Below are 26,529 nucleotides of genomic sequence, written 5' to 3' on the forward strand. Positions count from 1 at the left end.
TTAGCTCATTTCATCCTCACAGCAATTATTAACCCTTACAAAATAGGCACAGCAGAAAACAGGCAGAGAGGGGAATTCGATGAATTCACATGGTTAGTAAGTGTTGGATAAAAACCCACTTCTATCTATGTAATGAAAACTCAATAAAACAAATGTCACTTGCCATGTAAGAAACAGGGGTATATTTCCGATTGAGTGATTCCACTTCCTCCAAGACATGATTATACACAGACATCATTCTCCTCTCATATTCACTGTCAGCATGGGCCGCTCCAGTAGATCCGTATTCCTGGAAACTGAGGTCAAATCAGTATCAATTAATCAACCAAAATAGTCACTACTTCAATGTCTACATGTGTCAGGCACTTTGCACATGTTCTCATTTAATTTGTAAAATAACGACGTAGGCACGGTTGTTTCCATTTTACAGGTGGGGGAAAATTGAGGCTTGGAGAGGTTAAGTAATAAGCCTGGAATTCAAACCCAGACCTGACTTCAAATTCTGTAAGTCTAATCACTTTGGTGTTAGGTAGTAGAAAAATGTTTAAACCCTGTCTGTGCCATGAGGGGAAGGAGACCTAAGACATTTGAAAAGGTAATTACCCATAAGTGCCAAATAACCAGTGAAGATCTATAAATAACAGATCAGCACATGGAGAGAGGGGAGGAATGCCACAGAAGAGACAGGTCCTGAGCAAATTAGCAGGCAAGCAGGATGGAGATGTGGAGAGGTGGAAGTGTGAAGGGCATTTGTGGCTGTGGAAACGGCACGGATCCACAGCATGGATGTGAAAGGCACAGGCATGTTCAGGGGAGAGCTAGTATATAGAGCATGCTGGAAAGTTTTACCGAGATTCCTTCTTTCTTCCTCTACTGCCTCAGACCTAAAAGTGTTCTTGAAAGTCTTCCCAAGTGAAAAAAGAAAGCAAACCTTTTGTATTCCAACTAAACTTCAAGGGGGTTATTTGAAAATGCTACATAGGTAATTCAGCCACACTGGGCATAACACTGTTCTTATTATTCCCTTATTATCCTTTTTAAAAAACGTTTATTTGTTTAGAGAGAAAGTGTGAGCATGCGAGTGAGCAGGGGAGGGGCAGAGACAGAGAGAGGTAGAGAATCCCAAGCAGGCTCCATGCTGTCAGCACAGAGCCCAACGTGGGACTCAATGTCACAAACCATGAGATCATGACCTGAGCCAAAACTAAGAGTCAGACACTCAACTCACGGAGCCACCCAGGTGCCCCTCTCTTATTATCCTCTTAACATCAAGTGGTGTGTTAAAGGCATAACTAAAGCACTTCCCTTAGGTACTTTATACAGGTTATTTCAGTTAACCACCACAACCACTCTAGGAGACAGGCATCACAAGTTACCTATAATTCATGCATATGCGGCTCAATGTGATGAAATCACATGCATATATTTATACAGCTAGGAGTGAATGACAAGGGATTCATGTTCGTATTGGCCTGGCTCCAAAGCTTTGTTTCCTGCTCTGTACTATATCTTAAGTTCCAATAAGACAAGAACTGAACCTCATTTATAGGACTTTAAGGAAAACTATACACACAAAGCATAAAGAAACTAAAGTCTTTTACGGAGTTACCTGCTACCAAAAGGGTCTAAATTCAGAATATACTGCTCTACCTCCTACTAAAGCATTCATTTACTTAAGAAATACATTTCATTAAGATGTAAGTTGAAGGACCTTGGTACCTTTGTCAAAAATCAAATGATCACATATGTGACTGGTCTCTCCATTCTACCATCAAACAAATATCATATAGTCTTAATTACTATAGCTTCATAGTAAGACTTGAAATGTTTATTAAGCCCTCCGCTTCAGCTTTTCTCCTTTATTATGCAATATGGTAAATTACACCGTTTGGTCTTCTATTGTTAACCTGGTATTCCTGGGATAAAACCTACTTAGTTCTGATGCATTATCTTTTGTATATTGCTGGATTCAATCTGTACATGTCTTGTTAAAAGTTTTTGTGTCTGTGTTCATGAAAACTGTTATTCCCTTATGGCTTTTAATAGCTGTAGGACTTGGTCTGGTGTTCTTGATTTCTGGTATCGGTAATTTGTGTTCCTTTACCACTCAGACTAACTGGTTTTATCAGTTTCATTGTCTTTTCTAAGAGCCAGCTTTTGGTTTCATTGATTTTCTCCACTATTTATTTCTAATTCATTTATCAGTGCTCATATTTTTGTTACTTCTTTCCTTCAAATTATTTTGAGTTTAATTTGCTTTCTTTTTGTAGCATCAGATAAGGTAGAAACTTAGATCACTGATTTTAAACTTTTTATGTTATATAAAAACATTTAAAGCTGTCAATTTCCCTCTAGGCTCTGCATTCGCTGCATCCCACAAGTTTTGATGTGTTCTCATTTTCATCCTGTTTTAACATATTTTCTAATTTTTCTTCTGATTTCTTGACCAGTTAGGTTATTCAGAAGTCTTATTTAATATTTAAATGTGTGGGGATTTTCTGGAGATCGTTTTTGTTAGTCAATTCTAACTTAATTGTCAGATACCATATTCTGTATGATTTCAACGCTTTTAAAAGTTCACTGAGATTTGTTTTCTAGCCCAGTGTATGGTTTATCTCACTAAATGTTCCAAATGCACTTGAAAAGAACATATACACTGCTGTTGGTACATGTCAATTAGGTCAAGATGATTGATAGTGTTGTTCAAGTCTTCTACATCTTAAGAAATTTTCTGACAAGCTGTTCTTTAATTACTCACAGAGAAAGTGTTGAAAACTTGATAATTGTGGATTTATTTCTCCTTTCAGTTCTGCCAGTTTTTGCTTCATGTTTCTTTGTACATATTTAGAATTATGTCTTCTTGATGGATGGATTCCTTTATTATGATGAAATGTACCTTGTACTGAGGTCTATTTTGTATGATATTAATATGGTCACTTCAGCTTTTAGAGTTTCAGGATATATACTTTTCTGTCCTTATGTTTACTTTTATCTGTGTCTTTAATAATGGGTTACTTGTGGTGAGCAGACAGTTGGGTTTGCTTTTGTATTCAGTAGGGTAATCTCTGATTTTACTTAGAGTAAGACTACATTTACTGTAATAACTGGTATGGTTGGGTTTATGGCTACCATCTTGTAATTTGTTTTCTACTTTTCCATCTGTTCACGGTTTCTTTTTATCCTGTCTTCCCCATCTTCTTTTGGATTAACTGGGTTTGTTTCTGTTGTTATTTTTAGTATTTCATTTTATCTCATCTCCCGGCTTGTTTTATTTTTTAGTGGTTGCTCTAGAGTTTATTCGTCCTTAGTTTATCACAAGTTATCTTCAAATAATTTTCTATATGTTACTTCATGTAAAACATAAAAATCATACAGCAATCCCCTCCCTGTCATGTCTTATTTCCTACATTTTACTTCCACATGTTATAAACTCCCATAGTTATTATTGTTTTGAATGATCAACACTTTAAAAAAATGAAAGAAGTCTTTTATATTTAGTGACATATTTACCATTTCCAGTGCCCTTCACTCTGTTTTGTAGCTCTAAGTTTACAGTGGAAATGGTTTCTCTTCAGTCTGAAGAACTTAACATTTCTAGTAGTGCACATCTGGTGGTAACAAGTTTTCTCAGATTTTGTCTGAAAAGGCCTTTATTTAGTCTTAATTACTGAAGGGTAATTCTTACTGAATATAGAATACTGGGTTACCTTTTTCACTTTCATAACTTTAACGATGTTCTAATTGTCTTCTGGCTTGCATTATTTCTGATGAGAAATCAGTGGATTTCTGATCTTTCTTCCCTTCTATGCACTCCCTTTCTCCATTTAAATTTTTTCTCTTCATCATTGGTTTTCAGCAATTTGATTACAATGTATGGCTTGTTATGGTTTTGTTTACCTTACTTGTGGTTTGTTAAGCTTCTTGAATCTGTGGGTTTACATTTTTAATTAAACATTAAAAAACTTCAGCCATTTAAATATTTCCCTTTCCTTCATTCCCCTCTTTCTAGGATTTGTGGTTGCATGTATATATTAGTACAAATGATACTGTTCCACAGGCTAGTTTTGACTCTGTTGTTTTTCAGGCTGTTTCTTATTTCACTGTCCGATCTGGGTAGTTTTTATTGTTATGTCTTCCAAGTTCACTGAACTTTTCTCTTGCAATATCGAATGTACCATTAAACCTAACCCAAAGTTGAATTCTATATCCATCAAAATTATCTTTCAAAAATAAAGGCAAAATCAAGATACTGTATTTTTTAGCTCTAGAAATTCCATTTGGTCCTTTTTACATCTTTAATTTTTCTCCTAATTATGTTATCTTTTACCTTTAAATCTCTGAAAATATTAGTAATAGCTATTCTAGAGTCCAACTCTGTAAATTCCATCATCTGTCATTTGTTGAGTCTTTTTCCTAAATGACTTAATTTTCTCCTGGTTATGTCACATTTTCCTGCTTCCTCTCATGTCTAATAATTCTTGATCTGATGCTACAAGTGTGGATTTTATACTGTTGAACTTTTTATTTTATTGTCTTTAGAGAATGTTAAATTTTGTTTTGGTAGACAGTCAAGTTACTTGTATATAATCCTGATTCATTTAAAGCTTATCTGAAAGACTGCTCTAGACTTAGTTTAGCCCTACTGCTAAGGTGGTGTGACCCTTCTGGTGTTTCTTCTGAACGCTCTCAGTGTTCAATAAGGTCTCTCCATTTGGCTAGGTGGAACTCAAAACATTTCTCAGACATGTGTGAACTCTAGGAATTGTTCAGCTTATAACTTCTGGTCATCATTCTTCCCCCAGTAGTTGTTTTTTGCCTGGCCTTGTGCAGTTTCCCTTACATATGTGTATCTTAGTACACATATGCTAATCTTCAGCCAAAGAATCACAGCCTATGAAATTTCTGGAGCTCTTTCCCTGGAAAGCTGCTTTCTCTCCCCTGTATTCTGTCCTGCAAGTTCTAGCTTCTTCTGGTTCCCTGAACCCTGATTCCTATCTCTTCAACTAAGCAAGACCACTGTGTTCTGCTGAGTGCCTCCAGGGAAAAGAAAGGAAAGACTATGGTAGGGTTTACCTTATTTGTGTCCCTTCACCAAGGAATGACATTCCTGAATTTCCTATTGTCCAATGTCTGTAAACAGTTAACTGTTTACAGTTTTACATAAAACTTTTATGTTTTATCCAGGTTTTATTTGTTCGCAGTAAAAGGAAAAGTCCAGTCTATTTATTCTGTCATAGCCAGGAACTGTTCGCTTATCTTTTAGGCAGTAACATAAAGATTAAGTGCAAAGGACTCATTACAAATAAAAAGTCAGAATAGAAAAATGCAATGAACCACCATCTCAAAATATTTCTTCTTGATAATTCTAAAAAGTTGGAATGAGGTAGACAATTCATAATTATAAATATCTACCCTGTCATAATCCATATTTACTGTTATTGGGTCAGGCACTATATTTAGGTGCTAGAGATACAAAGCTGAATAGTAAGACAAGATGCCTTCTTCCAAAAAAGCTTCTAGGCTATGAAAAAGATAGACACATTTTTGTAAAAACTACAGTGAAATACCAATGTTATGCCTCCTTTTCTTGAGTTTTTTTTTTTTAAATTAACTTTTAAGTTTATATCCAAGTGAGTTAGCATGTAGGGCAATAATGATTTCAAGAGTAGATTCCAATGATTCATCCCCTATGTGTAACACCCAGTGCTCATCCCAACAAGGGTCTTCCTTAATGTCCCTTGCCCCATTTAGCCCATCCCCCCACCCACAACCCCTCTGGCAACCCTCAGTTTGCTCTCCATATTTAAGAGTCTCTTCTGTTTTGTTCCCCCCCCTTTTTATATTATTTTTGCTTCCTTATTTTCATCTGTTTTGTATCTTAAATTCCACATATGAAGTCATATGATATCTGTCTTTCTCTCATTTTGCTTAGGATAATACCTTCTAGTTCCATCCACGTAGATGCAAATGGTAAGATTCATTCTTTTTGATTGTCGAATAATACTCCATTGTATATATATACCATACCTTCTTTACCTATTCATCAGTCAATGGGCATTTGGGCTTTTTCCATACTTTGGCTATTGTCGATAGTGCTGCTATGAACATTAGGGTGCATGTGTCCCTTCAAAACAGCACACCTATATCCCTTGGATAAATACCTAGTAGAGCAATTGCTGGTCACAGGGTAGTTCTATTTTTAATTTTTTGAGGAACCTCCATACTGATTTCCAGAGTGGCTGTGCCAGTTTGCATTCCCACCAGCAGTGCAAAAGAGGTCCTCTTGAGGTTCTTTTTTAGCTGCAAGTCCTTCTTTACTTGGAAGGCACAGAATATATAATATCGAGAACAGAAGTTTTAGGAGGAAGCCACTCTTAGCAGTTGTATACTATTGAGAATGAAACCCAAAGAACCCTCCTTCAAGGTACAAGCTTTCTTTTCCAACTTTTCCCTGCTATGAAGGGCAGAGGCTAGGAGAACTGGTTTGGAGAGTGAGAGGGGGCGGAGAAGAGTAAGAAAGAGAGTAGCAGCATGAGTAAGCTGGGTGAATAACTCCCTTCACCCCATCCCTGCTGACAGTGCACTCAATCTCTCTGTTAAAAAGTCAATCAAGAGAAAAACATGCCTATCATACCAGTCAACAGTACAATGATATCTGGGTGCTAAGAAGTAAAATGAGTATGGCACAATAAAAAATGGTGTGATGTGAATCTTGAATCAGCAATTAATTGGCAAAGACTCTGTAAAGTACATGAAAGTGTAAGCACACTTTGAAACTTAAAAGGAAGGGGTTTGTTTTTTTAAAAACAAGCACTGCAGGTCTGAAGGGAAAATGAACACTGGTGAGAACAGGATAAAAGGAAAAATAAGCAAATATTAGTATGTTATGAAAATATTAAAATGGATCAGATGAATGGGGAAAAAGATAGCCAAGCGGCCTAGTCTAGGAGTAGGCAGAATTTTAAGACAGAAGCAAGGACTTTGCTATTGTCCGGAAAGGAAATGGTGAGTGAATGCTTCAGGGTAGAGAAATTTTACCCTGCTTTGTTGATTGTATTCTTTGAGAAAGCTGACCCTGGAATCACAGGCCTTATTAGATTGGAAATTACAGACACCTGAAAATGCACATTCCAAAACGGAATAGTATAATGGGAAAAAAACAAAAAAACAAACAAAAAAACCAGTGGAACATTCCTGAATAATTAGTTAATGGAAGAGGAGAGAAGAATATTAATGAAGCAAAAATAGGAATATCTTTTTGTTTAGGAAACCAAAGAATAAAAATGTCAAGCTTAATTATATTATTAACCCAGTTTTCCATACCAAAATTTAGTTACAGTATACAAGAAGAAAATATTCAAATTTCAAAGAATTTCTTCTTCGTTATTTTTCCAGGTCAGTGTTTTAAAAATAGGAGGCAGGAGGTAAATAAACAATGGAGTCGGAAAATCCATGTTTTGTCAGTAGCTGTGACCTCAGGTAAATACTGGAGAAGTCCCTGTTCTTTGTTCTTCTGTAAAACCTCTTCCAAAACACTGTTGTGATGACTAGGTAAGATAACATATTTGAAAATGTACTTCAATGTAAACTATTATTAGAAATACCTTGCTGATTCTGGATCCAAAATGAGGGCTTCTATTGCATGAGATATCAATAAACAGCTCTGCTGCTGTCTGGATGGACGTTAAGGTTATACATGAAAAGAGAGAAATCCACATAGACTTTATATTCTCTGAAGTTCAAGTCGAGATGAGGACCACATTTTAAGTGAAGGCAACAATAATGTTATCAAATCAAATAGTTTGGGACTCTATTTTTCCCCCTTTTATTGTTTATAATAGTGACTCTCACATTCTGTTCCAGGAAGAGTACTTCAGAGGCTGCCTAATGTGGGGGTGGGGTAGGGGGTGGGAACCAAGCAACAGGCCCTGTGATTCAATCACAGAAATGGTTTTCTTCTGCTTAGATGTAGAAGTTTCACTGATAAAAGTTAAAAACAGCAACAACCAAAATGGTCTCTAGATACCCTAGAGGTTCCTAAGCTGGGGCTCAAGGGATCTGTTAACCCTACTGCAACTTTACAAATCTGCTGGGGGGTGTGCATAAATGCATTCTGGAGAGGAGAGGGTCCACAGCATTCATAAGGTTTTTACTTAGAAACCCAAAAGGCCCAGAACTACTGGTTTATAGGCCCTACAACTTAAAAACAATTTATCTCTGCCCTCCTTTCAAAAAGGGTTTGAGGCTGCTAATAAGAAAATACGGAAAACCCAAGGAAGGCTTAGGGAACAAAAGGGACAATGAAGATTATGGAATAATAGATCATTAATAAAGGTGATGGGAACCAGGGTTGTTCACCATGAAGAAAACAGAAGTGATGCAAAAGAGAAAATGGTTTTCTGGTGGGAAAATGTGTTACGTTTTCCGCTGCAGCTCAAGTGAGCACCAAGTATGCGACACTGGGGGACCCGGGTTTTGGATGCTCTTCTTAGCGGTGGAGAAAGGCCACAACTGAGTCACTATTAATTTTTAAAGCCTGGCTGAAGTTAAAAAGTACAACTGTACTGCTCATACTAGATTTCAAAAGAGAAGTTATTAATTATAATAAATTTGTAGGCTTATCTAATATATATTTTTTAGTCAAGCACATCTGAAGCATTAACTCTACATTTAAAAGAATACTTCCAGAGAACAAGAAATAACAAGGCGGCTTAGGATATAGTTCCACATTCCTCAAAGTTGCTGAATCAGCATCAAAAGATGCCTGGTAAAGATCCCCGTATCGGGAAGCAAGGCTTCGGAATTCTTCCATGGACTGTTTCATCTGAAAAGAAGGAAAAGTATCCATTACCAGAAACAAACATGCTATCATTATTGTATAATAACAGACCACAAAAGAAAAAAACAACCCTCCTCAAACAAATCCAAAAGTAGTTCAACTCTTCATTTCCATTCCATTCATTCTTACAAACGTTGTTAAATAAAATTAACAAAGATGGTAAACGTTCAAGGAAGTATAATAATACATATAATACACAGAAACAAAAAACATTGCTTTTTTAGCTTCCAGTTCCACTAAAACAATTAATACAGTTATAAACATGCAGCACCTAGTGAGACATCTTCAATCATTTTCCCACTAAAAAAATGTCAGCCTATTTTTGGCAAGACAGATGAGTTAATAAGCATTTGATAGTTAATGTCTTTTAGTCAAACCGCTGATTTCAGAATTTTTCATCTCACAACCTCAAAAACCTCTAAAGTATAAATAAACACTGCACTGAAAATAAAGTTAAGACACACCTGATTGGAGATGCGACCACACCTCTGAAGGTCATTCCCTAAGGTCATGGCAATGGTTGTGGCAATTGCAGGTGGAGGGCTTGTCTTTAGGCTATTGCAAGTACAGATAAGTTGAGAGAAGGCTTGTAGAAGGTCAATCCTGAGTTTTACAAATTCACACTGAAAACTTAAAGGATTCAGTGGTGTACTGGCAGCCTGGGGGGAAAAAGATATATATAAGACAAAATAAACATAAGAGCAAGATGGGGCCAGACAAAAAGTATTCGTCACCGTTTGTGCATAAGAGCAGTAGCTCTAACACTGATGGATAAACAAACACCTACATTATAAGAGGAATGATGTAATATTAGAAAGAAAAACTTAGCATACTTAGCATCAGCTCTGAAAAACTGTATGTTTCATCAGCATTCAGGTTCTTTACTTCCTACATTCACAGTCTCTATAGCATGTGGGTTGGTTCGATCATCACCAGTAGGTTATCATTTGAGGGACACTTCAAGGACTTTATCATTCTTCCAAAACCCCCTTATCACCACCTTACTTTCTTTAAAAAAAAAAATTTTTTTTAGGGGCGCTGGGCGGCTCAGTCAGTTGGGCGTCTGACTTCGGCTCAGGTCATGATATCGCGGTCCGTGGGTTCGAGCCCCACGTCGGGCTCTGTGCTGACAGCTCAGAGCCTGGAGCCTGTTTCAGATTCTGTGTCTCCCTCTCTCTCTGACCCTCTCCCATTCATGCTCTGTCTCTCTCTGTCTCAAAAATAAATAAATGTTAAAAAAAATTAAAAAAAAATTTTTTTTAACGTTTATTTATTTTTGACAAATGGAGCGGAAGCAGGGGAGGGGTAAAGAAAGAAGGAGACACAGAATTCCAAGCAGGTTCCATGTTGTCAGCACAGAGCCCGACGTGGGGCTCGAACCCACGAACCGTGAGATCATGACCTGAGCCAAAGTCAGAGGCTTAACCAACTGAGCCACCCCAGGCACCCCACCACCTTCCTACCTTTCTAACCTGAAATTCTCATCACTGGAATCATGAATAGGATTTTTAAAAGTTGGGAAGTGAAGGAGGAAAGAAAGATAAGGGCAGAAGAAACATGGTGCTAGACAGTCACTGTTAAAAAAACATGTTGTCTCATAGCTGCATTTTCCCACTGTGAGCCCAGATTAATACTAAAAAGAATTTCTGAGTAGACATGTTTAGAATGCAGAGAGAGGCTAATGGAAGGAAGAACGGTTCAAAACACACAAGTAAGTTTCAATGAAGATGGAGAAGTATCAGGGTACTTATCTAGGGTCCTGGATAGTAAAAGCAACATTTGCTACGTAGAGGGGGCAAAAAATGTTAAGTCAAGCCAGAGACTCATTGGCAACGAACCAGGACAACTTTTAACTACTCAGCAACTACTCTAGCAGAGAACCGAGCATGGTGCTTTCAACACAAGGCATACCAAAAATATGCTAAATTAACAATAAATGGAGGCATAGTGAAAATAATTTTCCTCTGATATGACTAGCTTAAAACATGCTGATGCTGTTTGCTCCTTAGATACTACCTCACTTAACACTATCCTTTCAGCAGGAGAGCAATGCATTTGACTTAGGGAAGTCAGGTACAATATTACCATCTAGCCAAGTATCACATATTGACCTTGGTGTACTTCTCTCTACTTTTAATGTCAAATAGTAAGTTTTGTTATTTGGTAGTATTCATATTTTACTCTAGGACTTAGCCACTCCCTAGAACACACACCTGCTCTAGTATCCTTCTTAAATTCCAAGGTCCTTGATGATATTTAAAAGCTACATATAAATAGAGCTATAGTAGTTAGAGGTAATAATTGTACTCAATATAGTGAATTCTGTGGTTTTCATGCTTTTGGGATGTCTGTTCTAATCATGACACAGCATAGATTAGGAGATTAAACAGATCAGTTCAATTGTTTTTAATTCCTTAGAGATTTAATTTGCTCTTATAAGACCTCCTCTGCTCCTTAAACTACTACCTGCTATTTTTAACTTACTGCTTGTCAGTAACTTTACAATGGTCAGGAATACAAGTAGGTGTATATGATACTTTTATATAAATACAGACCATCTGACCAGACAAAAAACACTGGCAATCTTGTCCCAACATGCATTATAAAACTGAAAGAGAAGCAAGATGTAGTTACAATGAGGGAGATTTACCGCAATTCTGGATTTATTTTTGAATATTTTATTGGTGATGTAAGATGGTCACCTTGAAAGTGACTGTGCATCTTGGATTGTGTTAAACTGAAGGAAAGCAATGCTAGATATAACACATGTTCAAAAGAACACAGAAAAGATAGATTTGTCATAGAGGTCAGAGGCTTTACGGTAAGATCACCCATGAAAGACAGAAAATGTGTAAGAAATAAAACTTAGATTTATAGCAGTATGCATAATGCTAATAAGGAATATAAAGGATATTATTTATTTTTCTTTGTATTGAAGCTAAAGCTTAAACAGAAGTTGGGAATCTAAGGTTAACAGGTAAAGCAAAAATTATATGTAACTAATATTACCCTTGCAACTTCCTCAAGGAGGAATGATATTCAGTGAATTCAACACATGCCAATGAAGGAACAACAGACTCAGAGCTCTCCCTAAGGCTTACTCTGAGGCATCAGCTAATTGGGAAGAGCTATCCCCACTATTTGGATTGCTATTTTACTTCCCCGTTAAATAACTATTTTTCTCCTTCCTTGCTTTTTTTCCCTTCCTTCTTTCTTTTCCCCTAAACATTTACAGTTAAATCTTTGTGAGGTATGCAAATAACACTACTTAACTGTTGACTTGTAGTACTTACCCAATTTTCTTTTTTTATTTTTAAAGTTTATTTCCTTTGAGAGACAGACAGAGAGAGAGAGAGAGAGAGAGAGAGAGACAGACAGACAGACAGACAGAGCATGAGTCGGGGAGAGGCAGAGAGGGAGACACAGAATTCAAAGCAGGTTCCAGGCTCCAGCACAGAGCCCTACGCAGGGCTTGAACCCATGAACCGTGAGATCATGACCTGAGCCAAAGTTAGATGCTTAACTGACTGAGCCACCCAGGTGCCCCCCCACCCAATTTTCTAAATGGAGCTACCTAAAGAAACCAACATGGCTTAAAAGAAAGCTATCTGATGAGCCCAGTTAAAAAACAGGGTGAGTGTGTGTATGTGTAAGTCATAATGCAAACTTTGGACCTGGCAACCACCATTGTACTTTTGTTCCTATAAATCCGACTTCTTTACATATCTCGTACAAGTGGAATCACGTATCATGTGTCTTTTTGTGTCTGGCTTATTTTGCTTACTATAAGCTCAGATTTTGAAAGAATAAGCCAAGCATAAAGCAATCATGGCCTAGACTGTTTTAGACCAGGCCTCCTGCTAACAACAGCAGTGAAGACTGAATACAATATTAAGAACATCTATTTGAAAGCACTGAAGAGCTTAAGGCAAAAAAGGATTTTGAAGTAAAAAATCATGGAGAGATGGAAAATGCAAGGAGGTGAGACTAACATTTGGTAACATTTTCTCCCTTGAGATACTTGCTAACTTGCAAGCTGCTCCTGAGAGTCTGAGAAGCTGAGCAGAATTGCTGGCAATCTCCTAGGACCAAGGGGGTGCTGGGAAGAACATTTCAGGCTTTTGGCTATAACCTCAAAGGGCTACGCCCCAGGAGTCAGGAGAACCCAAAAATGTACTGGCTCTCTCCAGGACTGAAGCCTAGCTTTGAATCAGTTCAGTCCTTGGTTGGATTAAGGTGATCTTACCCTAACTGCCTGCCAAGGGCAAAGAAAGAGATGTAAGGCTCTGGATGATGTAATTGGATACTTTTTCACCCACAGTGTCCAAAACCAAATACAAAATTACCTAGCATACAAAAAAGACAAAATTCTCCAAACCAAGAGGCAGAAAAATCAGTCTAAGACACAAGCCACAATGGATCCAGAAAACAGAACATCAGACATGAATTAGTTAAAAGAAAGTAAATGGCAAGACAGAGTCCTGGCAGGGAACTGGAAAATATAAAATAGCCAAATGGAAATTCTGGAACTGAAAAAAAAAACACAACAAATGAAATTAAGGACCTAATGAATAGGTCTGACAGCAGATCAGACACAATGTAAGAATCACTGAATTGGAAGATGGGTCAGAAGAACATACATAGAGCTAAGAACAGAGAGATAAAAAGATGTAAAATGCAGAAGAGAATGTAAGAGAAAAATGAAACATGGTGAAAAGAGTTATTGTAGGTATCTGGAGTCCTAAATGAAAGAGAAAGGGACAGAAGCTATAGCTGAAGAGACAATGGCCAAATGTTTGAAAATGATCAAAGTCATCAAGCCATAAATCAAGAAACACTATGAACCCCAAAAAGCATTTATACTGGTAAGAGTCTGAGCTGGAAACCACCATGGGAAACTTTTGGTGGTATTTATTAAAGCTGAGTCTCAGTATATCTTATGACACAGCACTACCATTCAGAAGAAATGCACACGTCTACCAAAAGATGTACATTAGAATATTCATATCAAATTACTCTTAATAGTCCCAAACTGGAAATAATCCAAATGTTCCCCAGTGATATCAAAGATAAACAAATTGCTTTAACAGTCACCAAAAGAATATCACAGAGCAATGAAAATGAATGAATTACCACAATATGTAAAAACAATAAAATGAATGAATAAACATAAAGCTGAGCAAAACAAGCTACAAAGGTAAAGGAAGCATGAACTGGGGAAAAAAATTTTAAAACAAAAACCATAAAGGAAGAAAGACCAATAATTTAGACCATTAAGTCTTAGACTACTAAGAACTACTGTTCATCAAAAGATAGAAAGTGGGGAATAAAAGCTACAAAATAAGGTATTTGCAACTCATATCACCTATAAAAAAACTAGTATCCAGAACATATAAGGAACTCTGACAAATCAGTAAGATAACCAGCCTGCTAGGAAAATGAACAAAAAACTTCAACTTTCACTTCTGTGAAACATCTTTTCTCTCTCTCTCTCTCTCTCTCTCTCTCACACACACACACACACACACACGCACGCGCGAGCGCACGCACACATACACACAAACACAAAATACAAGTGGCCAAATATGAAACAAATGTTTAATTGTTTCAAGAAAATAAAAAGGCAACTACTGAATGGGAGAAAAGATTTGCAAATCCTATATCTGACAAGGGGCTAATATCCAAAATATATAAAGAACTCTTATTAACCCAATAACAAAACAAAACAAAACAAAACAAACAACAATCTGATTACAAAATTAGTAGATCTGACTAGACATTTTTCCAAAGAAGACATAAAGATGGCCAAGAGGTACATGAAAAGATGCTTATCGTCACTAATCATCAGGGAAATGCAAATCAAAACCACAATATATCACTTCATATCTGTTAGAATAACCATCATCAAAAAGATAAGAAATAAATATTATCAAGGATGTGGAGAGAAGGAAACTCTGATATACTGTTAGTGGGAATGTAAACTGGTGTTAGCCACTATGGAAAACAGTATGGAAAGTTTCTCAAAAAACTAAAAACAGAACTACCATATAATCCAGCAATTCCACATCTGGGTATTCATCTGAAGAAAACAAAAACATTATCTCATATATGCACCCCCATGTTCATTACAGCATTATTTACAATAGATATGGCAACAATCCAAACGTCCATCAACAGATGAATGGATACAGGAAATGTGGTGCATATATATAATGGAATATTATTAAGTCATAAAAAAGTGAAATTTTGCCATCTGCAATAACACCGATGGACGATGAGGGCATTATGCTAAGTGAAATAAGTCAGACAAAGACCAATGTTGTATGATCTCATTTATATGTGGAATACAAAACAAAAAACAAACAAAAAAACCCCAAGCTCATAAATACAGGGAATAGATTTGTGGTTGCCAGAGGTGGGGAGGTGGGGGGGGGGTGGTAGGTAGGTGGGTGAAATGGGTGAAGGGGGTCAAAAGTATAAACTCCCAGGTATAAAATAAATAAATCATGGGGATATTGTGTATAGTATGGTGAGTATAGTTAATAATACTGTATTGCAGTTTGAAAGGTGCTAAGAGAGTAGATCTTAATTTGTCAGCAAGAGAAAAAATTTTATAACTATGTATGCTGATGATGGATATTAACTAACTACACTTATTGTAGTGATCATCTTACAATATATACAAATATTGAATCATTGTATTATATACCTGAAACCAGTATGTTACATGTCATTTATACCTAATAAATAAGAAAATAAGTAAGTAAAATGTTTAATTGAATTAATGACTTGAGAAATGTCAATCAGAACTTCTAGAATATACCAAGTCAGGAGAACAATGCAGAGCAACAGAACTCTTATACCCTGCTGGGAGGACTAGAAGTTTGTAAACCACTGTAGAGAGGCTCCTGGTATTCGTCAGTTGAAGGTACACATAACCTTGCCATTACCCTCCTAGGAAATATATCAGAGCAGTATTTCTTAGCAGAGGCAGGAGTGTCCTGGGCATTTCAGGATTAAAGCCAGTAGCAGTCCCCCTTACCCTATGACAAAGAGAAACATCCCCACACACTTTGGAGCAGGGGACAGATAAACCACTTTGACTGAGGTCTACTGCCCTAGAAGAGGGTTTTCAACCTCAGTGTACCAGCCACATTTTGAACCGAGTAATTCTTTGTTGAAGGGACTTGTCCTGTGGATTGTTGGATGTTTAGCAGCATCTGTGGCCTGTGCTCGCTATAAATGCCAGTAATACCATGACAAATCACGATGACCAAAAATGTCTCTAGACATTGCCAAATGTCCTCTGGAAGGATGAAATCATCCCTAACTGAGAATGACTGTCCTAGAGAAAGCTTTACATAGGTGTATCGAAAGACATGTACAAGCATGTTCACAGCAGTACTGTTATACTAGCAAAAAACTGGAAAAAATGAAAATTTCTATCAACACTAGGAGGGGCAAATATTCATATAAGAATATACAGCAGTAAAACTGACCTAGAGCTTCACACAACAAGATGAATAAATCTTAAGAACATCATTCAGATGGGGGAGCCTGGGTGGCTCAGTCAGTTGAGCGTCCAGCTCTTGATTTCAGCTCAGGTCACGATCTCATGGTACATGGGATCAAGGCCCGAGCCAGGCTCTGTGCTGACAGCGCGAAGCCTGCTTGGGCTTCTCTCAACCTCTCACTCTGCCCCTCCCCTCATGCACGCTGTCCCTCGCACACTCTCTCTCAAAATCAATAAAACTTAAAAAAAAAAAAAAAGGGGCGCCTGGGTGGCGCAGTCGGTTAAGCGTCCGACTTCAGCCAGGTCACGATCTCGCGGTCCGTGAGTTTGAGCCCCGCGTCAGGCTCTGGGCTGATGGCTCAGAGCCTGGAGCCTGTTTCCGATTCTGTGTCTCCCTCTCTCTCTGCCCCTTCCTCTGCTTGTGCTCTCTCTCTCTCAAAAATAAACATTTTTTGGGGCGCCTGGGTGGCGCAGTCGGTTAAGCGTCCGACTTCAGCCAGGTCACGATCTCGCGGTCCGCGAGTTCGAGCCCCGCGTCAGGCTCTGGGCTGATGGCTCGGAGCCTGGAGCCTGTTTCCGATTCTGTGTCTCCCTCTCTCTCTGCCCCTCCCCCGTTCATGCTCTGTCTCTCTCTGTCCCAAAAATAAATAAACGTTGAAAAAAAAAAAATTAAAAAAAAAAGAACATAATTTAGATAAAGCAAGTTGAATACAAATATGTAGGATTTCTTTTTATATAAAATTCAAAAACAACATAAAATGGTACCTTGTCTAGAATTACAAAAAAGCGCATTAAAATTATAAAGAAGGGCGAGGGAACGGTACACACAAGATGCAGGATGGTGGTTACCTTTGTAGGGTAGGAAATGGTCTGCAAACATGAAGGAATATGCATGAATTTTAGAAGCTATGGTAATGTCCCATTTCCTGAAGATGACAGGTATACTTGGATATTTGTTACACTTTTATATACCCTCTACAATGCATATGGAGATGTTACACATATTGACTCTTTTAAAATAAAGTTAACAATCCACCATCGTAGGCAGAATGCTAAGATGGTTCCTCTGGTTCATATCCCTTGGTATCCACATCTTCAGTAATCTCTGAGTGTGAATGAAACCTGTTACTTGTTTCTAACTAGTGCAATATGACAAAGGTGATGAATTGGGGGGATGTAATTTAGATCCTTAATGAAGTGACTCTGTATCAATCAAAAGAGAGATTCGTATATTCTGGATGGAGCTCCCCTAATCAGGTGAGCCCATTAAAAGACAGTCTTGAAGGTGAGAGATCTTCCTGCTGGACTTGAAGCTTCCACAGATTCTACAGCTGTGAGGAAATGAATTCGGCAAACGTGAGTTCTGAAGAGGACCCTGCGCTTCCTTGAGCCTCAGACAAGACTGGCCCTGGCAGACACCATGACTGCAACCAGGTCAATATGAGCTGAGGACCCAGCTAAGCCATGTCTGGACTTCTGGCTCATGGACACAGTGAAATAATAAATGAGTGTTGTCTTAAGTCACTAAATTTGTGGTGATTTGTTACACAGCACAGAAAACTAAAATACTTTTTACAATTTTTATTCTTAAGTAGCAAGATAACTGTATCATTAATCACTGTGTTGGGAAATTAGCTACCCAGCGTCGCTGTAGGGTCCCCGTAAGCACAGAATGTTGAGCTTCTCTTGTTTAGTCTGGCTGAAGGAGGTAATTCACAGAGCTGTACAATCTCACATCAGCTCATTCACGTGGCAGGAGTAGAAGGGCGTCTGTGCTCATATCTTCTCAGTTACAAAGATGCAAAGCTAGTATCAAATCCACACTTGCCCAATGAATGATAAAAATAAAATCTTTACAAAAACCCTGATGGTATAGTACAATCAGAAATGTGGAAAGTTCCAAATGACTGTAAGGATCATACTGCCTTCTTCTCTAAGCTGTTATCAAGAAGAGAATCATTTCCTGATTTTTTTTTTTTTTTAACCTCAAAGCAGCGTCTGGCACATAGTAAGTGCTTATGGTCTGTTGAATAAAAGAACTCCATTTCAAAAGGAGATGATGTGAGGCCCAATAACCTGCCTTAGGTCATAATATGTTAACGGCAGAGCGGAGATGAAGACAGGGGCTTTCTGTCTGTCAACTGAGTACTTTCTATGTCAGAATTCAATCCTTAATTACTGCCAAGCCTCATTAAATACACATACCACACAAATCATTAGAAGACTATTAAATATTCAACAGGATTTTCATAATATTAACTCTGTCTGCTTCACTGTTCTCTGAGCTTCCTTCACGGATAGAACCATTTTCTGTGCTGAATAAACAAGCTGCACGTGAACTAGAAAATGAAATAATTTTACTGATCGCAACCAATAACCGTACCTTTTGATTTTCTGAGGCATTTATTAGCCTGATATAGGTAACGACACTCTCTTCCTGGAATAATCAAGAGGAAAGAATCACAGTAGTCCCTGCTACTGAGAGCACCATGAGCTAGAGAGAAGCCATTTGTGTATTCCCGTTTTTAAAACAGCTGCTGATTAATCCTAGCTAAAAAAGAAATTATACTTCAAAAGATATGTACCACAGGAGTCTGAATATTCTGTCTCTTTTGTGACATCTGTTTACTCTTTATTCTACTTCGGAGCATCTCTTTTGGGATGGCCCACCATTAAGAATAGTTTAGATTACGTGATAAACATATGTAAACAGGTACCAAAAGTTTTATGGTTCCATGTAAATATATACAATCTTAAAAGTTGGGTGACAATACTTACAAATTGTCTAATTTTGATTATATAAACTCTTTACTCTTGAGGGGAAAAAAATCTTTGCATTAATACAGAACACGCTCCTCTTGGATATAGGTTCTTACTTTGGAATACGACTCATTTCAAGGAAACGTAAGAAATGTTAATGGTCTGCCCTTCCTGCAACCCCTTTACTCTCCTGGCAGAGAAAACAAAAAACAGTAGCTGGCTGACTATTAATTTGAATAGGAGGATATCACAAAGGGGTAAAAAATGGGACGCTAGCATCCTTGATAATTCCTTCTTTGTCTACAAAGTAAGAAACTCTAGTTTCTTAGTGAGCAGCTTCCAGGCATGAAATAGGGGGCAGGGAGTTACATGTGATGGTTGGTACTGAGCCAGTACGTCTTATTACTAGGAGTCTAGAGAGGAAATACCTATCTCCACGTGTCCTTTCTGCATGGATTCAGTAATCCTTCTTCTCTGTGGTACCTAGTACTTGACAAAAACAAAATGATAAACTTCCATCAACTTATGAATATTAAAAAGTGGGGGAGGGGTTAAGGATTTACTACCACATCCTATTTATTGTTTTAATATTGCTAAATCTATTTATCAGCAGATTTTTCAAGGTAGTTAGAACAGAATAACCCAAAAAGAAAAGGGAGACCATTCTCACACGAATCAAGTTATCATCACCAAAGGAGAATTAAGAGTACTTACTGTTAAGGAAGCAATCCCTTTGTGGTAGAATTTTAAAGACTCAGCAATGCAAGAAAGTGCTGAACTATAGTTCTCCTCTTGCAACCCGGTGAGGCACTGTTCTGCATGTGAGAACTCCTTCAGACTATTCAGCCAGAAGTAGAAATGTTCTGAGGCAACCTGAGTCAGCAAACTCTGATAAAGCTCTCTGGCCATGTCATGGTTACCCTAAAAAGGGGGGGGAGGGTGTGCACATGATGAGATTCTTACATTTGAATTAGGTAGTGAGGCAGCTAAAAGACAAACTCAAACCTTGGATAAGTTTTAACAATCATTCTTCACATTATATAATTCTTTGAGACTCAGTCTAAGTATTTCTTCAGAGAAAATATGCTGAGCTGCTTTTATATAACAGAATGCCTGAAGTTCTTTTCTAAAACAGTTCCAAAGAGAAAATAAATGGAATGAACTATAACTCACATCTAGAATTTTAGTTCAAACTATAGAAAGTATGAACACCTACTGTATGTCATTCTGTATGAGCTAGTTAGTGCAGTGGGGAGGTGGGATGTGAACTCCAGTAAGTTCCCTGAAGTGATTATTAGCAGCACCGCGAATGCCTCTCGAAATGACCGAGGGAGGGGAGCTGTTGGGGGGAACGTGAGCTCGGTATCCTGCAGTGCCTGGATGCTTGGGGGTATTGACTATAACAAAGAATTGTTCTCTCGATAGAGCTCCTCCCCACATTTGAGAAACACCGTAAAATGAGAACATGTGTTACAATATCTAGAATAACACTTCTCAAACTTGCTCTCTGGTCTTATCCCCAAAGGATTTCTATACTGTCCAAGCTCTATATTTCTCTCAAACAAAATAAAAGTTGTTAGGCTTTTCATATGGCTGAGAAGGGAACAGCCTACTAAAACGTGCCCCTATCTCCAAATAAGAATGACAAGGTTGGAGAGAGAGAAGGAAGAAAGATCTGGTGTACTGATGATGGAGGATGGAAGTGGTGGGTGGGAGGCAGCTGTGGTTATGAGAATACAGGGCAAAATGAAGTGGCTGAAACTCTTCAGCCAAAAAGAGTTCATATTTTTGGAATTCCCGTGGAACTTTCCCCATAACAACACACGAGAAAAGTCATAAACTAGGTCCTTTCCATTATCATCTTTCAATCCCGTGACTAAAACATACTTCCATATTTACTTTCCATCTTGACTAGGGGTGACAATCACACAATCAAAGGTTTGTAACCTGTCACTTTCACCAACCCAGTTCACACAGAAGGATAACACGTACCATTCTGGATGCCTGTCTGGCAATTCGGTAAACAGTCCATCCATTGGAGACACTTTCGAGCTGCTGCTTAATTACTGCCTTTACTTCAGCGGATAGTGCTTTCTGACTTGCTACAAATATCACAGTGGCCAAACTCACCTAACGTTGAGAAAGAAGTAAGAAAAATAAGGAAGAAAACATGTAATGTCATAGATAACTTTAACCAAAAGGGAGAAAAATTAGAACCCATCAAAAAAGAACAAAATTTGTTTTCCTTTGACATTTATTAATTTTCCACTTCGAAGTCATTAAGCAATTTATCCCATTGCTCAGAGTATTGTTTATAATAGCAAATAATCAGAAACAATGCCCATAAATACGGATAAGGAGATTATGATATCACACAGTGAAATACCATATAGTAGTGAAAGGGGTAAACCAGAGATACCCTTATCTATTAGATGGCTCCCACCAAATAGGCAAAGAGACAACATGCAAAAGATTTCATGTAGCAAAATAACCTTTATATAAAGTTAAAAATATGAAAAGAATATTGTTTATTACTTAGGATATATACCAAGGTAGTAAATGTGTAACATGCATGGGAACGATGAACACCAAATGCAGGACAGTGGTTAGCTCTGGGAGAAGGAAGAAGATACTATTAGGGAGGTACATAGGGAAGTACAATTCAACTGTACTGGTAAGATTTTTTTTCTTAAGCTAGGTGATGGATGCAAATGTTTTCATATTATTCTTTATGCTTTAATATTATGTTTCATAATTTAAAACTGTCTCACAGTAGTACTAACAAAAAAGGGACAAAGAACATTAGTTGAAAATGCTGCTTCAATAAAAAATAAACTTGGCTAACTGTGTCTTAGTATTCTGAAGCTGATATATACAAAGGTCCACATAGGCTGGGATAACTGTATGATGTCATTCCCATGGCTACTGCCACTTGGTCATCAAGGGTAACTTTTCCTGGTAGGAATGAAATGGGGGTAATCTTTTACACAATTCTCCCCGGAGGATTAAATATAAAATGAGCTTGAGTAAGAAATCTCATTACACTTTTCTCCAAGCCCTAAATTCAGATGACCACAATATGAAGCGGCCAACTTAAGGCTTACATCTCATTTATGCTTATTTAGAGCGAAGCCTACTCTCAGCCCTGGAGAACTTCCAACTACACGTTATCATATAGCTTCCCTGTCTTCTGTTTCTAAGCATGCACCTTTCCCAACCCCAGGACTATACTGAAACCTAAACAGGATTCTAAACAGCTACAGAGGTCCTGAATTGGAAAAGAGGAATTTGAGCTAATTTATGGTCACTGTTATCATTACGTCTTTAACTTACATTTTTGAAAGTATAAAACAGGGTTTAGTTCATTACTGCTTTGCATTAGAAAGGAAAAAAAATTATTTTCACTTTGTAATAAAACAAAAATATCAGACTGGAGGCTTGGCTACACTAAGCAACTTGACAGGGCTTGGGAAGAATGCAGTTTTAGATTTGAACTAAACAGAGCTTTGTAAATCAAAAGTGGAAACAGTCAAAAGCTCACAGTTCCAATTCTGTTTTGACTTCAGCAGACTCTTGGTCTTACATAATTAATCTAAGTAGAGTCAAACAGTAACGTTGACTTCCTAAAGTAATTCCCACTACACCAGATCTATTCATCCCCGGCAGGTTCAAAAGGTGGCTCTTTACCAGAAGTTCCTGCTGCTTGTCTGTGGCTGACCGTCCGATCACCTTGTAGAGCTCCATGAGGTCCCCGAGCATTCCGTCGCCCAGCACTGGCAGCTGCATGGCAATGGCCGCCAGGCAATGGCACATCAGGATCCGCGCGGCATCCTGAGCACTGTGCAGCTGGGTCAACAAGGTCTCAACCACTGACTGGCTAAGATGAGGCCTGCCCTTGGCTAGCTTCACCATACAATTCAGAGCAATCTGCACATTGAATAAAAGATGGACCAGTTACATGCTGAAGGTATTAACTGAAGCTTTAAAGAAAAGAACTTCGTACAAGTGATTAGGAAATATCAAGGAAAAGGTTTTCTGTGGGCATAACATTTTCCTGCCTAAGAAACACATGGCATACTGAATCTTATTATCAGAATCTGAAAGTGAGCCATGTTTAAATGAGAGTAAGTCGGGACTGTATATTAACCACTCATTTCAAGGTAGGCCTATTTAAAAAAAAGACTTGAGATGAAAATCACAACAAGGAAGAGGCCATATACATGCCAAATGGGATATCACCATGCTGCACTTTCGTTACTTTTCAAAAACTGCTTCTGAAGTATGGTTTGTAAACTTCCCTATACCAGCATCATCCAGGATGCTAACGAAAATACAGATTTCCGAACCCCACCTGTCCCAAACTTAATAGATTAACTTTTTTTTAGTATTTGGGTTACTAGGAGTTTAAAGTTCAAAAAAGGTGTCCTAAATGACACTGAGGCACACTGAAGTGGGAAGAGACTTCTAATTTTCTTTCTTTCTTACTTCTCACCTGAAATCCAAAAATCAATTGGCTTTAGAACTTCCATTCGGTCCAGTTAATGGCATCGACTAATATCCCAGCCACCAAAACCAGAAACCAGAAGTCCTCTCATTTTTATGTAGCCAACTGATTGCTACATTTAGTCATTTCCATTTTCGCCAAATCTTCAATATCCACCTCCTTCCCATTCTCTCTACCACAACATAAATCTCTTCCTAATTTCCATCTCTTGAAAGCATGGGCCTGTTAACCCACCTTCGCACTACACCCATGTAGCTTTCAGTATGTGTTAGGAAGACACAATGAGGTCTTCAGAGCCAGACAGGTCCAGAGTTGAAGATCAGCCTGCCCTTGATCAGCTAGGTATCTTTCAACAAGTTATTTTATCTTTCTGAATCTTAATTTCCTCGTGAGCATTAAAGAGGGACAAATTTCACTAGATTGGTTTTTTGTAAAGAAAAAAATATATATACAAGTTGTCAACAAAGTATGGCACATAACAGACATATTTAAATAACAGTAATAACTACAACAAATGTTACAGCATGTCCATTACTTTAGAAATTTTAATATCCCCTCAACTACCTTGAGAATCAAGACAAAGTTCCTTGGCATCAGGTCTGGTAACCTGCTTGACAGAGCAGATCTTCCAGATCTCCTAATTGTGTCATGTAGCCACAGGGGGCTATTCACCATCTTCCAACATGAGAGGTAGATTGCTGTTTTCATAACTTCTATAACAGTCATCCCTCGGATTCAAATGATCTTTCCTCAATACTGAAATTCTACCCCATCTTTCAAGGTTTAACTCACAAGACAGCTACTCGTTCAAATCTTCCCTAACATCCTTAGTTCAACTGAATCACTCTTAACTCTGTCCTCTCATTAGAATTGCACTTTGATTCGTACTCCAGGGAACTTAGTGCATTCTGTTTGGTATTATTGTCCCTTAGATAAACGTCAGTGTGTTCTAGATGGGGAACTCCTCTAATACAGAGACCTTTCTTGACCATCTATGTATGTCCCATGGTGCTGAGGCCAGTGTTTTATTGACACCTACAACTGGTAAGAAAAGGATTTGGTTTGTTTTCTTTCTCTCTTTTTTAAAACTTTTATGTAAATGTATTGTGGCTCCAAAGGGATTCTGGGGATGAATCATTTGCCAAACACATTTTTATTTAACTAATATCTTTACTGTTCATCACTGTGACATACCTTTTCTTAACATTCTAAACTAAGTTATGACTTACTTCGAACTGAATCATAACTTAGACAAGCTATCATTCTTATAATCTCTAATATCTGCCTAATAGCCTTTTACTTCTATTAGCCCCCCCTTTCTTAATTTTGTACCATCACAAATTGTATTTCATATTTCACTCCAATAAGAGTAGGCTCATTTCACATCTTAAAAGCCTTAAAAATCTCCAGTGTCATAATAAATTTTAAATATCTCTTTTAAAATCTCTTATCAGTGTTATCTCAGATTATAAACTTCTGTAAGTACAGGGGCTCTGCCTATTTAATTTTGCCTTATGTTGCCTAGGACCTTCATATGTATTTACTTCAACTAAATAAACACTGTCAACTGAAGGCAAAATAGGCCAAAGTTCGGATTTTTACTTTGTCTATTCTTTGGAATAACAATGGTCAAAGCGATAATTTTGAAAGTGAAGATCAAGGGCAAATTGTGTGTTTAAGCCAGAGTTGACAAACTACTGCCCTTTGGCCAACACCTGCCTGGTTTTGTAAATAAAGTTTTACTGCCGTACCACCACACTTTCTTTCTTCCCCTTATGCACACCATCCATGGCTGCTTTGTCCTATAACTGTAGAACTGAGTAGTTGTGACAAGAGTGTATAGCCTGCAAAACTTAAAATATTTACTATTTGGCCCTTTATAGAGAGACTGCCAATCCCTAGTTGAGGCAATAAAAACAGGCATTATATTAAAATAAATGATATTTTCACCTTTAACGTGGCTTGAGCACCTGGACTATCATCTTGACTACAAAGTACCAAAAGGGATTCCAGGCCAAAGACAGCATCTTGTTCCAGAGCCAAAAGGTCTAGAGGAAAAACACTAAGTTTTACAGTGGTCAAATGGAGAAGATTAAATACACACACACACACACACACACACACACTTAGAAGAAAAAACATTAAGGACTGGAAGATATAGGAAACACTGTCATGTGTAAAGCTAACCTTCCTGAAAAAGTACACGCGCCATTACTTATGAAATGTAAAGGCTATCTTTAGACTTCCACTTTCCACTACTTTACTAATGATTATAAAAATGTATACATTACATCAAACTAAAAACTTTCTGCGCAGCAAAGGAAACCATTAACAAAATGAAAAGGCATCCTGCTGGATGGGATAAAATATGTGCAAATCATGTATGTGGTAAGGGGTTAATATCCAAAATATATAAAGAACTCATATGCAGCAGCAAAAAACAAACCCTCCGATTAAAAACTGGGTAGAGGACCTGAAAAATCATTTTTCTGAAGGACACATCCAGAGGGCCAATAAGTACATGAAAAGAGGCTCAACATCACCAATCATCAGGGAAATGTAAATCAAAACGACCATGAGAGATCGCCTCACACCTGTTAGAATGGCTGCTGTCGAAAAGACAAGAAAGAACAAGCTGGTGAAGATGTGGAGAAAAAGGAACCCTTGTGCACTGCTGGTGAGAATGCATATTGATGCAACTGCTCTGGAAGGCAGCATGGAGGTTCTTCAGAAAACTGAAAACAGAACTAGTATATGATCCAGCAATTCCATTTCTGGATATTTACTCATAGAAAATAAAAATGATAACTCAAAAAGACATATGCACCTTCATGTTCGTTACAGCATTATTTATAACAGCCAAGATATGGAAACAACCAATAAGATGATGGATAAAGAAAATGTGGTATTGAT

The 26,529-nt window shown here is 37.8% G+C and overlaps 1 protein-coding gene across 1 annotated transcript in view; it reads right to left on the reverse strand.

Annotated features, from left to right (window-relative positions):
* INTS7 (integrator complex subunit 7) overlaps positions 1–26,529 on the reverse strand; it is a 92,781-nt gene that overhangs the window by 9,659 nt on the left and 56,593 nt on the right. The window contains exons 10-17 of the mRNA XM_047076808.1: positions 25,567–25,664; positions 22,800–23,039; positions 21,105–21,242; positions 19,827–20,033; positions 9,304–9,498; positions 8,721–8,824; positions 7,605–7,673; positions 164–296 (exon numbers count right to left, since the gene is read on the reverse strand). Coding sequence (XP_046932764.1) covers positions 164–296; positions 7,605–7,673; positions 8,721–8,824; positions 9,304–9,498; positions 19,827–20,033; positions 21,105–21,242; positions 22,800–23,039; positions 25,567–25,664 — 1,184 coding nt within the window. The remainder of the gene's footprint in view (positions 1–163; positions 297–7,604; positions 7,674–8,720; positions 8,825–9,303; positions 9,499–19,826; positions 20,034–21,104; positions 21,243–22,799; positions 23,040–25,566; positions 25,665–26,529) is intronic.

This window comes from Lynx rufus, unplaced genomic scaffold (assembly GCF_022079265.1).
Source record: "Lynx rufus isolate CCGP_SWC_20201006 ecotype Redwood Valley unplaced genomic scaffold, mLynRuf1.p SCAF_15, whole genome shotgun sequence".
Classification (NCBI taxonomy): domain Eukaryota; kingdom Metazoa; phylum Chordata; class Mammalia; order Carnivora; family Felidae; genus Lynx; species Lynx rufus.